Source organism: Egretta garzetta, unplaced genomic scaffold (assembly GCF_000687185.1).
Source record: "Egretta garzetta isolate BGI_Z169 unplaced genomic scaffold, ASM68718v1 scaffold111, whole genome shotgun sequence".
NCBI lineage: Eukaryota > Metazoa > Chordata > Aves > Pelecaniformes > Ardeidae > Egretta > Egretta garzetta.
In genome coordinates, this window is record NW_009258672.1 from 1729478 (window position 1) to 1745602 (window position 16125).

A 16125-nucleotide genomic window follows, 5' to 3' on the forward strand; every position below is an offset into this window, starting at 1 on the left:
AAGTGGAATGGGATTATCTGAAAACCTCTGTTTCCCAAAAATTCAAGTGCTTCATTTTACAACTTTTAAATCACACCAAAAGAACCCAAAAGACTTTGAGACATAACATAAAAATTAGGATAAAATGAAAATAAAACCTGCCCCAGCACATGTAACAATGGTCTGAAGAATGATCTTGAAATTGCTGTTCTGCAATGTATGCTACTACAGCTAACTATGATGCCAGAAAAGTTTCTGTGAATTAGAAAATAGAGTAGAATGTATAATACCAAAACCAAACAATTATATGCACCGAGGTACCTAATTTTGTGGACTCCATGAAACCAAGACAAAAAGCTATAGTGACTCTCTTCATAAGGCAGGTAGATTAAATGAAAGTGATTTGAACTGGTTGTGCTAAAAAAAAAAAAAAAAAAAAAAAAAGAGTAGAGCAAATTTGGATTTCTGCTGGCTACATCAATACTGCTAAAAGCAAGTAAACACCCAAGTACACCCCAAAGCGGATGACCTCTGGTTTCCAAGACAACTGTCACAGATGGACTTGGGACCACAAAAGTCATTTAGAGTTGATTAGCCATATCCACGCTTCATATTTGTCCCAGATCGCCTTTAATTCTTAGGTGGTACCCCTGTGATTCTAAACCTAATTTTGACACTATGACTTTTTTTTTCAGCTTACTGTGGGTGAAATAACGGGAGTGTTGTATGGTAGCTTACCAAGGTGATGTTTTTATAGTACTGTAATAAGGACAACAATATGTGTTGCATACCCAGGAATATGGCACAATGCTTTACAGTGTTTGGCCACTTTGAGGGGAGCCAGCTTCTCCTGATCCCCTGTAAGACTCAGGACCATATCCTAGTTTGGCCATAGGTAACTGGCTGACTTATTCCAAAAGAGGACTGAAGAGTAACTTAACATACATGCTGTGTAGAGGTGAACGATAGCAAGCAGATTAAGTGTCCAGGTTAAAAAAAAAAAATAAAAAAATACTGTGCATCAACTTTGTCTTTGACAACTGTCCACATCCTCATGCTTATCCAACAACAAATGAACAACAATTCAAGTTAGCTTAATACTCTGCAGATTTACCTAAATTTATTACTGTTTGAGAGCTCATACGCCAGCATTACTAAGGTGACCTGTGCATCTGAATGTACATCAGTGTGAATGCATATTGCTGCAAATGATGGTGATTCTTTTCTCTGGACTATGTATTGTTTATCAAATCAGTCAAATTTGAACAGACTCTCCTAGCTTTTGCAAGAGGTATTTTCCCAATTCCTAGGAAATATCAAGCCTTGCTACAAACAATGGTGATATCAAAATATCTCAAAAGGAAGTTCACAAGTACTTTTAAGTTGTATTATATTAAGAAAAAAAGATAAAGTCACTCACATCTTTCACTATGTATTAAAGACAGAAAATAAAATACATTTTCCTACCTTCATAAGATCAAGCAATACACCACTTAAAATTCCCAAGTATCTTCTCTCTAAAGACTGTGGATGATTGACTGCTGGAAACTGTAAAAATAATACAGCATAAATATACTGAGAATGTAAACAAGGTATACATGAATACAATGTTTCAAAAATAGAAACTACACAGTGAATAAAGGCATGCAATTAATGCATACCATATGCACTGAAAAGTTAGTGGTTTATGAAACATTTCAAAACATTATCAAGAAACAAATAATTGCTAATGTATGATATGCATCTAGTCAACCAAAGAAAGCATTCTTGATTAGTAGGGCAGTCAAGGAACCTCTCTCAAATGAGAAATAATCCACTTAGATTTAGAAATGTGTTTGTGGCATTATGATTGACAAGAGGTGGGAGGTTTAAAATAGATTCAGAAATAACTTAAGTAATATATATTTTAAAAAAGGATTAAAAATAGCCTTGAAAGAATTTGAGAGTGCATATACAGTCCTAATTAAATACCAAAGATTAACAGACGATGCCAAAATGTTTTTAGTGAAAAACATGAAAACCCCAAAGTTTAAGGTTCAGGACTACTCCTGTGGGCACGCTGCAGTAAGAACTGGCAACACCACGAGAAGTAGTGCACATTGCTGGAGGGTATCTCTTGTCAGCTACAGCCTGGACAAAACCCGATGAAGGCGACATTTGAAACTAGCCCTGTCTGGAAAGAAGAACAGGACAGGCAGGGATGATTTGAAGAAAGAAAAAATAAAGCACAGAATCGGGTTTTTTTACTTGCTTTGTAAACAAGCAAGAGTCAAATAAAATGAAGGCAGAATACTTTCTTTTTATCAAATGAAAGAAAAGTTGCTCAATATTTCATTGCTATAATGTAACGTCAACTATGATTTGAAAAGAGACAACAGAGATCCATTTCCAGACTGCGGCACAGGTTGAACTAACAGCAAACAAATAGATAAACTGATCTCAGTGAGGTGAATTCAAATTTGAAAACTAAACATATATGCCAGTGTTTTCAGAACTAGAAATTAAGGCTGGATTTCCAACAGAGGCATAAAAACCCCTCACGGATCCAGCTTATGCTGATTTTAGAGAAAATTACACATTTGAATACCAGAGAAGCCTCTTTTAAAAACCAAACCAACAATCAGCCAGCCTATTGGCATTAATCAGTTTATCCAAAACTACACAGCTGAGATCGAGACACTCTGTTAGCAGTCCCCAGAGTTGTGGAATTTGCTTAATACTATGCAAGTGTTTCAGCTGCAGCCTGGCTTGATCCCACCCACATCCTATGTATTATCTAAAGAGTCCTCTTAAACTAATGCATCAAAGCAAGAATACTGACAAGAGGAAGCATTGTCTTGTCTACTGGTACATAAAAGCCATCACTATATGTCCAAATGGGCTCAAGTCATATATAAAATATACCCATGTACAATACTGAATTACAGTTAAAAACCACTAAAAATACAAGAAAACAACAAAATTCAAGTCAGTGATTAAGACAGATAACGGCAACAAAAAAAATCAACTAACATGAAGATAAACAAACATTTTATATGGAAATTTTCTACAGTATAAAAACATGAGAACTACGTTTGGTCTAAAATGTCAATGATCAGGAAGTCTTAAAGACTTTTATTCCTTTACTTTCACTTGTGCATTTTTCAGCTCTCACATATAGGGACTGTTACCGTTAGGTGCTTATATGTATATGTTCACCTTCCTCAGATTAAACACAAGCTTCAAACCTATGCTTTAAAGAGCAACCCAATAAAAACACCCATTTCCAAAACCGCATTTTATTTGGAAGCACAATGCATTGCATGTGCATTGTATGTGTATGTGTTAGACCACTATGAATTGCTGCCCATTGTTTGTACTGACATTACTTTTAATAAATTACATTATGTGAGCTTTGAAGGAAAATTAAAGAACATTCATTTGAATCTGTTTGTTCCTAAATAATGTCTGTATTTTTCTTTTTACTTTGCTTTCCTTTGAAGTGGTTTACTAATGATTGAGAATTTTTTTAAGTCCAAGTCTGCTATGTTGATCTTAGATAGTAACTTAGGTGAAACAAGGCTTTCATGCTACTTCCACTCTTAACATGAACCAAATGGCAAAATATTCTTATCTTCATATAGAATGACCACCATAAAGAAGATTTTACATCTGGAATGGTCAGGGAAACACGAAAATGTGCTGAAGCCATGCAAAGCAGTAATACGAGATGGCTACTCACTGTGATTTTCAGATTCTCCAGCTTATTTATAACTTATTTGTAGAATAGTATTTGTAGCCCTATATTACCATCCACATTTTCCATAAAGGCTTGAGCCTATTGGTACTTTCTGATCCCATATTATTTTATTTCCTTGAGCCTTCAACATACCATGGATGTTTTCTTCCTCAAAAGGACTGAAAAGAGATCACTAAATACTCCCCCTAAACCTCAGCAGCGAGGAAAACTATGTGTGTGTGTATATATGTATATATGCATAAAAGAAATGAGCAGGAAGAAAAAAATCCTGTGTACAACATGGTAGTACTCACAGTTATGGTAATGTAGAAATTCACAAAGCCTAAACATGTGGATAAACAATGCCACATCATGGGCTAGTTTCTATCTTGTGAACACTCAGCACCAGATCCAGCTTGTAAATAATAACTTGCATGATCACAGCATACCTTCTATCCGCTATGCAACAGAAAATCTTCCACTATTAAGCACTATGCTACATTCAGAAAAATGTACTTTCAAGGTTGCCTTATAGCACGGAATATTTTTTTTCCGTGAAATAGCTAGCGAATATCACATTCCAAAACAACATTTTTTGTAGTATTCTTCATTTTTAAGCCGTTACTCACACTTCAGTATGCAAAAACTACTCTCTGATAGAAGGCATATGTCACTGTCATCATCATTAGTATTCTGACTTTGCAGGTGGGGCTAAGAAGACAGCAACATGTCTGAGGCCAAGTAATAAACCATCGATCCAGGATGGGAACAAATGCATAACTCTTACCCCTGTGCTAATCACATTAGGTCCACGCTGTCTTCTTGAATTACTGTATTTTAAAGCTACAACATAAAGATACTTCATTTTCATCCTAAGACACTACAGAGCATTTATCCAAGTAAGATTACATTGCACAGCTAGAGCTGCTGTAAAATAATGTTGCAGAGGCAGTAATTTATCTTCCTTGCAACTTTTAAAGCATTGCTTTCCTGATAAGAGGTGTAAATTTTTTTAAATAGAAAATCCCATCCAGCCCACTGTTCTAAACAGGATCAAAACCAGACAGGACCTTGCAAGAAATGCTTGTCTAATATTTTTTTAAACCCTCCACTGACAGAGGGTCTACAAACTTTAACAAAACCTCTTAGGAATTAGCTATCCTTGTAGCTAAAATAATTAGCTTTACACCTTAAGCCAACTATTTCTTTTCTTATCATCTTCAGCTATGGCAACCTTTAATATGTTTTAAGACAACTAGGTCCCCCCCTCTTTCCCCTTCTCATTCTCTAAGTTTTATGTTTTATAAAGTAAAACTCAAATCTTGAGTCTTTAGCACAGATCAGGTCTCCTAAAGCCTTGGTATGTCTCTTTATAGGATTTTACACTAACCATTTCAGACCATTTTATCAAGATCATAAATTCACCCTTCTAAGCAACATTCATTAATGAAAAATGACAACCAAAACTGAATTACAAGACAACATGAGTACAGTCACTGGCCAGGTACTGCTTAAGATAACAGAACTACTACTTATATATTGCTTCTGGGATTTTGCCGTATTGCACATCCCAACTTGAGCAGCTTTCTCCACACTAGAGTCTCTGTCATTACATGGTATTGGCAAATCCCTGAAAGGGGAACAATGCGGTTGGTAGGAAGAGCTCTTTTACTCACATGGCTTATATCAGCTCCCCAGGAATATAAGGCAAAAGGCAAAAAGCTCTTCTGCCATGATAGTGGCATCTATGGCCCAGATTTTTCCAGCATAGTAGCCTGAAGACAGCAGGCATGAATTTTTCATACCCCAAACTGACAGAGCTATGCCACTAAACTTCACAGTGCAAACCACCAGTGTAATGCTAAGTTGGGTTATAAATGCTAACTTGCATGCCAAAAAAGTCAAAGAAATGAAAGAAAAATTCTCATCAGCTTTTAACAGTATACCAAACATATTTATACCACTCAGTACTGGTGTGATCAGAATTTGACTTTGAATTATGAATGCCGTATAATCTAAGTATCCTATACTTACACAGAAACACATGCAATAGATAACGTAAAATGTAAAGCAAAAGAACCTTCACAGTTACAATGACAATAGTGTAAATACTGTGTGAGTAAATAAAAAAAAATAAAAAAAAAAAGAACAAAGCCTTCTCTTACCCGCAAGCCATGGAAGCGTGGGTTGCTGTAGAAGAGCTTCATCTGCTCGGCTGGCAGTGGGCCTAGCACCTTCTGAATGGTAAAGAGCTGGTCAATCTCACTCTCACCAGGGAACAAGGGCTGCCCGTCACTCAGCTCTCCCAGGATACAGCCTACAGACCACATATCCACAGCCTTTCCGTAAGGGGCTCTGTAAAGTGAACATACAATATTTTTCACCCACTGACACCATTTCAATTTATTGGCCATACCTCCCATGGCCCGCTTCCTTACAACACAGAAAAATAAACTTTGATATTAAAGAAACTACCCCAAATACTAAGCCCTCTGCTTCTGCCCTGGGTTGCCTGATGTATCACTGCTTGAAAAGGCAGGAGAGGGATTCTCAATAACCCCCAGGGATCTGGTTACCTTTGTGAAAAATCTTACATATAAGAGTAATCTTTTTGACAGCAAAGCAGTTACCATTCCAAGTTAAACTAGCACTAACTTCCCTTTTCTCCAGGGGTTAATGACTGTGCCCTATTTCTGCATTGCATTTCCTTTTCCATTGTGCTTAACAGGTGGAGAGGCATACTGGGTCTGGCTACTGGGAGAACAGATATTCTAAAAAAATCTTTGTTTCAGCATTCATGCAGTGGAATTTTAATTAGAAAACAGAACACCCCTGAAAACTATTCCTTAAGAAACACAGGCGAGGAAGCAATGAAAGCATCACAAAATAAGTAATTCCTATTTTGGAACAAAGCCACAGGTGGGGTTTCAGGGAGCAATTCTGGATGGCACCTGGTATTTTAAACTGCTAATGATGAAAGGAGCTAGGTTGGCAATGAAAAGGTGGTTGGAATCATTTAGAAACAAAACTAAACGGTGTGAGTGTTACACCGACAAGGGCTATACCAGCTTTTCGTGAGACTACATACAAGTGTATTCGATGGAAGAACAGGCAATGTGGGTGCTCTTGTCAGGAGAGACTACAGGCTTGAGGATGGTTTAGAAGACATGCAGAACAGAAAATTGGAATACAGAGAATGGAAGTTTCTATCAAGAGGAGCGAGTGGTAGACTACTGCAACATTCAATCTAAAGGCACAAACACTGAAGAAATACAGAATCTTTTTGGACAGTTTCTGATTTTCACTCTAAGGTTCTGTTCCTTGGCCAGCTTGTTTAGTCCCCTACCTCAATTGTGGAACAGCTAAGGCATTACATACTTTTGGCTTTTCATTGTTCCTACTATAGACTGAAGCAACTCTCTGTATGCCCAAGTTCTTGCTTGTTGAATTTGTAAAAAATTTTTGTAGCCTCCAACTTATTCCAAGAATCTCTTTTGGATGTTTAGGTTTTGAGCAGAAAGACTGGAGAATTCTTCTCATATCAAAGTAAAAGCATATAAAAAGAATAAAGACCGGAACTGAAAACACATTTTCACCGAGTCTCTTCTTTTTGAAACTTGCAATCTAACAACTCAACCGCTGTTTCAAGAGATTTATAAGTCACAGCTGGCTTGCCTATTTCTGGAATAAGGCAGCATCAGGAGTTGCAGGTGACAAATCCTATGCTGAATCTGTTCCCTTTGCTCCTTCCTTATGCTGACAATTAAAGATGTTTAGAGAGCGAACATCCTCAGACTAAAGAAAAAAAAAGCTGACTTTTTCCCATTGATTACTCATGATTAGTTACTTCAATTTATGGGGAGGGCACTTGACCAGAGGACCCTGCAACCCTTGTGATGACTTAGTAAGGTGAAGGTGAGAAAGTGTTTCTAGCTGGACAATAGCCTAAGGCCCACCGAGATGTCTAGTGCAGAAGTCTACTGTAGCTAGGAAAGCTGAAGTAGGACACCAAAATTTCAAGAACTGCTTGCCTTTCAGAATCTGCTGGGAGACACTGCAGTCCTTTCAAACAATCATCACAAAATCAAAGTTTGCCCTATTGGAATAGCCTGCTGACAAGGAACCACCAGTGGCAGAGCAGAGCATGCCAAAACTCCTGAAGTACTACAATAGCTCCTTGGGGTCATAATTCCCTTACTAATCTTGCATAGTGACTACTTGTGGATGTGCTGAGAGACTCAATGTTTGTTCTTTCTGTGATGCTGCTAGTCCAACCCAGCCATTAGGTCAGGTCTGAGTGCCAAGGAAGGGCTAGTTTTTCTCCACACTGCAAAAGGCAACACAGACAAGAACAGATTTCAAAGCCAAAGATTTGCTCTTAAGATATTTTGTGCCTGTACTGGAAAACTGAGGCTCTGCAAGCAAAACAGTTTGTGAGAGTGCAACTAAAAAAACTACTTTTTTATTACGACAGAAAAACAAGCACATCTTTATTTGCAACCCCTTTAATCAGCAGGTTTCTCCACTGAAAAGTGAAATGGAGAAAAGGTTGCTGTAGGCTGGGGCCTCGGAGAACGAGCTAGGATTACAACTGAGGAATGGGCCAAAACTCCTTTCAGGCAGGGACTATTACCTTTCCTGGCTCACAAGAATAAAAGAAGCCGATATATAATATAGCAGTTCAAGAAGTTTCCACTATTTAGTCTGTACTCAAACAGAAACAAATTAGAAAATGCCCATTTCTTATGGCAATGGCAGAGTGAACTGCAACTTTTTTTTGTTTGAAAAGGCACGCTCAAGACTCCTGTTCTGCTGACTGTCAGCATCAGTCTTGTCAGATCGTAACAGACAAACAATGCAAGAGTGATGAAATCACTTCTACAGGACAGAGAGATTGCAAATCAGAAGTACTATACTCTATTTGTGCACAAATTAGATTCTCCAAAATCTGTTTTCATCTAGTAATTTGGTGTGTGTTAAAATCGACTAGCTTTTAGCAGTATTTTGTCAAAGGGTATAGAGTACTCCACTAGCAGTTACCTGAGGCTCTCCAAAGTGAGTAGATTTTGGATGTTCTTTGAGTAATTAGGCAGCAATTTCTTTCCTCTCATAAAATGTAAGCCTTGAAGTTTATCACAAAACAGAAACCTCTCTGGGACACATTTTAAAGATTGAAAAAGTAAAACTGTATTTAGTAAAATGTATAAATTTAATAATCCTGGGAAGATTTTTGAATATTAGATTAGGTAAATGCAGGGGAAGGGGGAACGGGTAAGATGAGTGCCTGGGAAATAGAACAGGATTGCCAAGAAACAGACATGACTGTGCCAGAAAAACTTGGCATTAAAAACATACCCCAGCAAAGTTGAACTCATATGCATTTAATACACATACCCCCTCCTTTCTCTACAAGCTAATCAAACAAATTTAGTCAATTACAAACAAATATGATTCCTGCTAAATTTCCTTTTTCCTGAAACAGTTTTGAAAACTGCAGGTCAGATTAATACTATGTCTGTCAAGCTTTTCATATTTTTCCTCCTAAATCCTCATTACTGCTACAGACAGAGTAAAATGTTGCATAACTAAGACGGCCACAATTGATGCTTTCTCTCCAAGTCTTTTTTTATACTTATATGCACACATACACACTTTGCTGGAAGCTTAGTAATATCTGTTTTCTCCAAAATATGAAAAACTGAGCGTTGAGGTTTTTAATGGCAACTTTAACACACTATTCTGCATATAGCAGTGCAATTGCCTACCAATTTGATTAAGATTAGCACAGCTCTGGGAATACTGGGATGACTTTATTGACAGAATAATTATTACCTAATCCTTTATCTATTCAGGAAATGTCTAGGTCAGTGTTAATCAAAGCTTCCATAAAAGGCTTGTTTCTCAGCAGCATTAAACATTTTCCTTAAAGAATCTTACGAGTGACCTGCACTTTTTTTTGATTCATCCTGTGGCTAAGAATTCCTTATTTGTAGAATATGTATATATACATATATATATGCTATATATACTGGAATTGTATTCTATGAGAGTGATCACGCAGTTTGGAATAATGCACTGTTAAACTTGATAGTAATGGGAAGATCACATATAGTAGATCTCCAGTTATTTTTGTCTCTTCCTTTGCCTTTTTGGGTCCTGTGAATTTGTTCATATAGTATCTGAAAATCTGTTTAACCTTGTGAGGTAGTAAAACGCTCATTTTACAGATTAATAAAAGAGTAAAACTAAATTGTCCAGTTTAGGCTACTCATGTAACTACTGCTTTCACAGGCAATGCAACATTAACTTCTCAGTGCTTTATTAAAATGATTCATGCAGCCTCCTTCAACAAATTCTTCCTGACAAGTAAAAGCTAGCATCATCCTTCTGAGCCACTTCAGCAGTGCTGGTAAAGGGTAACTGGGAACAAAAACCACATCCTAGTTTTGACCCAAAGGATGAAGAGCACTAGGAGTGTAGTGTGGTGAAAGCTGCACTGCCATTGCTACATGATGTCTACCGCAAGGCTGAATGGAACACTTCAGGCGACCCGACCACCACGGAAACCTCTTCTAAAGGGAATGGGGAGAAGGGGAGGAGGGAAGGGGGTCATGAATCTGAGGCCCATCTGTTATAATTCTGCTTCATATTTTAATCAGCTAAACACTGCTCAGCTCAACATGTCAGGTCAACACGTCAATGATTTATGCTGACTTACTGGAAGCTTCCTGAAATCTTATCTTTAAATCAACCACAGCTCTCCATGGGTAAGTCTTACAAAAGGTGCTTGAAAAAAATGTAAAGAATCAGTCAAGATTTATCATGGCAGTTCTACAAACTTTACTTACCCAAGCAAGAGTTCAGGGGAGCGGTACCATCTGGTAGCCACATATTCTGTATAGTTAGCATTGCTTCCTTCAGAGAGATTACGAGCAAAGCCTGTGAAAGAACCAGTGTGAAAGATTATATCCTATTTTAAATACAGTATGTGCATCACCACAGATTTTGGCAGTAAGAGGTTGCGCCTATTTATATAGAAGCAAATTGTTTACAAATCCTAGTGCAGGATGATGTCTCCAAGAAATGCTTGTCTACCGAAATGCAAGCTTTTATTGACATGGCAGTGAAAGTCAGCCTGTCTGCTTTAATGGCTACTTTACTTGTGTACTCTCCTCAGAAGTCTATGGGATTTTCCTATTACTTTTGGTGCTTTGCCGTAATCAAAACAGATTGATAAAACTTACCTGCCAGTATGCCATGCAAGCTATTGAACTACTGCCACTAAATTTCACTGAGATGCTGTTTGCAGAAGATGCATAACGTTCAAAATGTAACACATGCATGGGGAGTAGACTCTTCCAGTCATTGCTCCTAACTACTACAGTCTCACTGCATTCAATTTTTTAAACTGGTCAAGAAACTATGTATTATTCTCATCTAAGGACACTCCCTCCCTGACCTGGAAAGGAACAGGGTCATCTCCCCAAAACCACAGAAGGCAGGAGTCTACCAAAGATCAGCAAAACTGCTTTATATCTGCATGTAGCCCACTCCACGTGTCACGTTCCCACATGCTTTAGCATCACATTCGTAACAAAGCTCTTAGTGAATTAGGATCAGAAACCAAGTCCAAATTAAATTCTTCCTCCACATCATTTTGTTAAGAATTAAAAAAAAAAAAAAAGTGTACTTATTTGCAATTGTACCAAAACTTAACTTCTGTCCTAAGGCATAACAAGTAGGACCACTGACTGGGAGAAGAGTTCATATACTGGAAAACCCAGATGTGGGAATAATTTATATTTTTATTTCCATTCTCCTCCATTTATAAAATGAGCACCACAGTAATGATGTTACTGGATTCTTCATGTAGAATTACTCTAGGGCAGATGCTGGCATTGTTTTCAGAAAAGTATCAAGTGTCTTACTGTTTTCAAACAAATGATTAATAATGAGACAGGACAGACAGGTCTCAGCAGCAAGACTCCAGGTGCATAAGCTCCTCACTAGAGCTCAAACTGAGACAAATGTTTGGTGCTGAAATGCAGAAGCAACATTTTCAAATTGTGTTCTTACTGGGATGTGGCATTATAATTTGGTCCAAAATTCATTTCAGTGAAATCACTATGAGTCTTTCCATTATCACACAAATGATGAAGAAAGAATAAAAATTCCAAAGTATTGCAGATATGTAAGGTATAATTTCATTTTAAGAATCAATAAGTGCTACTTAAATGCAATAGTCATTCCTCTTTATATCTGAGCTCTTATGCAGAAGCTGCCAAAATTGCTTTTCCCACACGACTATGCTTATAAGGCTGTAATTTTAAATTTGTTTTTTTTTTTTTTTTTTTTTTTGTAGGGACTCTTAGGCATAAAACTCCTCAAAGGCACTTGTAACACCTCCAGGTAGATTTCTACAGTCTTCACATCGGGCTTTCTTACAAAACAGAACAAGTTTTACTAGTATTCTGGAAGTGCATCTCATTTGACAGCTTCATCTGAAGGAGCCCAGCCCCACTCACCCCTGTGGAACACTGATGAAGTAAAGATTTGGATGCTTATTATTAGACTAGTGATTTGAGAAAACAATGATAAATTTGTTACTGACAGAGGTTACAGGTGTTACTTTTTGCAAGATACTTCTACCTTCAAGGGTTAGTAAACTAAAAGACACATACAACGAGGAACAGATATTTCAACGTTGTCCCAAAATAATAATAATAATTCTGATCTGTTCCCATAAAGTCTAATGAACATTGCTGATGCTGCTAGAGAAAAGCTGGAAAGGAATCTTTTATTACACGTAATATTGGGTTTGAGTAAATTTCTAAATGGTACTATATTTAGAACTGCTTAGGCAGCCCTGTTTCAGTTTCAAATTACATGACCCATCTGATTAAACTTGTCAGTGAAAAAATCATTCATGTGTTTAAAGAAGAGAAGGAAGACAACCAGGAGCTACACGGAAGAAAAGGGACAGCCAAAATGAACAGCAGGACAAATTGGGGGGGGAAGGTGACACATGATACAACTAAACACACATCCTACTGTAACACACAGGGCTGGCAGCCCACCAGCCCACGTGCACTAGAAGAATCAACAAGTCAAGGATGCATCCTCCTCCCTCCAGGCCAGTCCACTGGAACTTGGTCACAGTCAGCAGCTACCATGTCAAGAGATCATCATCAGCTAACACAGTCTGAAAAAAGAATCAGCCCCCAACTTCACAGACTGGGTGCAGCACATACTTGATGTAGCAAGACAGAAAGGAAAATTATCATCACAGGCTTCAGTGTTATCCAAGTATTGTTGGGTGATGTAAGAAACCATTCTATGGATTCACTATTGCTCTGACTCCATGACACCATGCCGAAAGATGATGGACAGAATTAATAATTCAAGAAAGCATAATACCTTTCTAAGGGCATAACTTTTTGTTGTTGTTGTTGCGGTGGAGTTAGCTTATTGTTCCTTCCTCCAAATTATGCTGAGGTACTGGGAAGAATTTTTTAATATAAAAATATGAGAAGGTAACTAGGGAAAAGATAAGACCAAACTCTAAACAGTGAGAAGGAATAGATGAGAACATGAAGACAGAAGGCAACTGGGGTGACAGCATCTATGGAAGCAATACAGTTTGCAAATGCATCATGGTGCAAGGAGGGAGAACAAGCAAAATAAGAGATTTCAAGAAAGGACTTTAAACAACACAGACCAGGGTAAGAGAGACGTCAAGGAAAAAGGTGTGAGGAAAAAAGACGACTGCCAGTTTCTTATAGAGAAATAGGACAAATTTAAGTTAGACATAAAGTAAAGCATTCTAACATTAATGGCATGTAAGTACTTAAAGAGGTGCCTAGGAACACTAGGGAACCTCCACCACTGAGAATTTTAAGAATAAGCTAAGCAAACACCTGCCAAGAATGACACAGACATGCTTAATCCTTTCTTTGAGGAGGTGGTAGAACTAGATAATTTCTTGAGGTCTTTTCCAGTCCTGCGTTTCACGATTTCTGTGCTTATGCATCATACAGAGATTAAGAGATTGCTAAATGAAGTAATTTTGAAGCCCTGGTGTTGAAACAGCAAACACACTAGTCAGAAGGCCTAACTATTTCCAACAGTCAGAGGCATCTGCTGTAATCGGCATTTTGTACTGTTCTCTTTTTCCACTCCAATTGGCAGAAATGACACCCACACAACATGTGTCCAGGCAAGCACCACATTCAATCTCATTTTTATCTAGCACGATATGTACAGAACAAATGGCACAAGGACTGTGAAGAACTATCTTGTTAAAAATTTATGAACTTTTCTATTGAAACTGTTTTGTCCACTGGGCTATTCAGAAACATCCAATTACTTCAATATCTGCATTGGGATGGATGCACAGACCTTTTTCTTTGCATCTGTTACCACATGAGGAATGTAGCACTGTGTGTGACAAGTACCTGTATTCTAAAACATGATTTAAGTTAGGTAGGCAGACAGCATATGTTAACTCATGTTAAAAGGTAAATTCTTATATCCTCATCTCTACATGTTTGGGAAACGCTTGTGGCTAATACCGTTTTGACAGACATTTTACAGTAAAATTTTACAGCTTAAGCTACTAGCAATAATGTTAATTAGCAATAAGGCTAAAAAATTAAAATTGATCCCAGATTATAAGAGTTGCTTGGAATTTTAAATTCAACTAAAACTGAAACATTGATCAAAATTCAAACTAACCTACATGAACAATAAGAACCACAGAAATTCCCATAACTTAATTCGCCTTCCTTGAGGTTGTGCCGAGCACTGTGAGTACACTGTGATTGCATGTCTTTTCCAACAGCAGAAAGAGAACGTGGCTGGAGTGTACAGCATGAGCAAGCCAACAGACCAGAACATCACTGCTGACAGAATTCACATCATCTATACCTACTGAGAAAACCGTCATTGAGAACACAATCATACCATTTGTTCGGTTTTTTATTTTCCTGTAATACTGCTGCACAAAGGATGTTGACATGAGTTCACACACATAAAGCTGATGGCATATGCCAAGTCTAATGGTGAATGTTACTTTCAGAGGGGACACCTCTTCCCCCCCAAAAAAACCAAACGAGAATGGAGGGTGAGGGCTGGGAAAGGGAAAAATCCTGCCCCACCAGCTCTGGCCAACTCTGCCAGGGCAGCCAGGGCATAGAACTTCCAGGGGCGGGCAGCCACAGTGGTGGAAACAGGAGGCCTGTGGATACCAAAAAGACAAAGGCATGGAGAGCACCGGGCAAGGGTACCCTGGTGTTCTGTCAGAGCTGTGCAGCTCCTTACACTGCAGAATAAATTCCCCTTAATTCAAAGAACTCATATGCACCAAATCTTCTAAGGCTTTCCCACTAGAAAGGTTATTGTTTCTGAATGCTTAAGCAAAAATGCCTTTAGGATTAAAAGAAATAAGCAGCACTGCAAGTGACAAACGCCTTTTTTGTGTTCCTAAAAAGCAATTTCAATCATTTTTTTAGCAGTTCTTCCTTTCATTCAAAATTGCAGAGGTTTGAAATGACAGCTTTCAAACTGCTCTCACTGAAAAGTACCCATGGGTAGCACTATGGAATTGTTTTTTATTTACCAAGCCAAACTGTAGGCTTTTTAGAGGGAACAATATTTTATTTCATGTTTATGTAGCATTTAGAATAAAAATGCAGATTGTTGGAACAGTGTACATGCCTCCCTGTTGTCTTCCGGGGATTACTCACATGGGCAAAATTCACCTTGTGCTTAGGTGCTGATTCTTCAAAGCCTTAAAGCCAACATTAAACAGCTATTGATAGGTCAGGAAACACTAAAGTTAACGTTACACATACAATTCTATCCTTCAGCCATTCAGTCATTAATGATATGTGGACACATCATTCCTCGATTAACATGACAATAAAAGTTGACCTATAACTACACACGTAACTGTCCATGGAAGCCAGTGGTTCAAAAATGATGTAAAAAGTATAAGTTTATTATGTCTTTACGAGGAAGAATTATCTTTTCTTTTAATATCAGACCAGATAATGAGCTTATCTGTGCTGTTCTCAGCTGAGTGCCAATAACACTGCTAGTAAAAAGTTTGCCAAACATTGGTAGAGATATATGTAGCATTTCTATTGACATGTTAATAGAGGTATTACAGAGTATGCAAATTAGGCCCAAGATCTTTCAAATTAAATTACTAGCCACAAATCTGATGAAGTAATGAATTCTGACCACTAAAAGGGTTTAAACAGTACATGCTGTAAAACTCTTACAAGAATAAGGCAAAACTCCACTGCAAGAGATTTTATTTAAAAAGGTAAGAAGCAGGTATCTATCTATTGAACTTACCAAAGTCACACAACTTCAGAACATCGTTGTGGCTTATTAAGAGATTCTCTGGCTTGATATCTGGAGTA

General features: G+C 37.8%; 1 protein-coding gene across 1 annotated transcript in view; it reads right to left on the bottom strand.

Moving 5' to 3' along the window:
* CDKL5 (cyclin dependent kinase like 5) overlaps positions 1-16125 on the bottom strand; it is an 83091-nt gene that overhangs the window by 26452 nt on the left and 40514 nt on the right. Inside the window, exons 6-9 of the mRNA XM_009648805.2 lie at positions 16058-16117; positions 10546-10636; positions 5863-6052; positions 1447-1527 (exon numbers count right to left, since the gene is read on the bottom strand). Coding sequence (XP_009647100.1) covers positions 1447-1527; positions 5863-6052; positions 10546-10636; positions 16058-16117 — 422 coding nt within the window. The remainder of the gene's footprint in view (positions 1-1446; positions 1528-5862; positions 6053-10545; positions 10637-16057; positions 16118-16125) is intronic.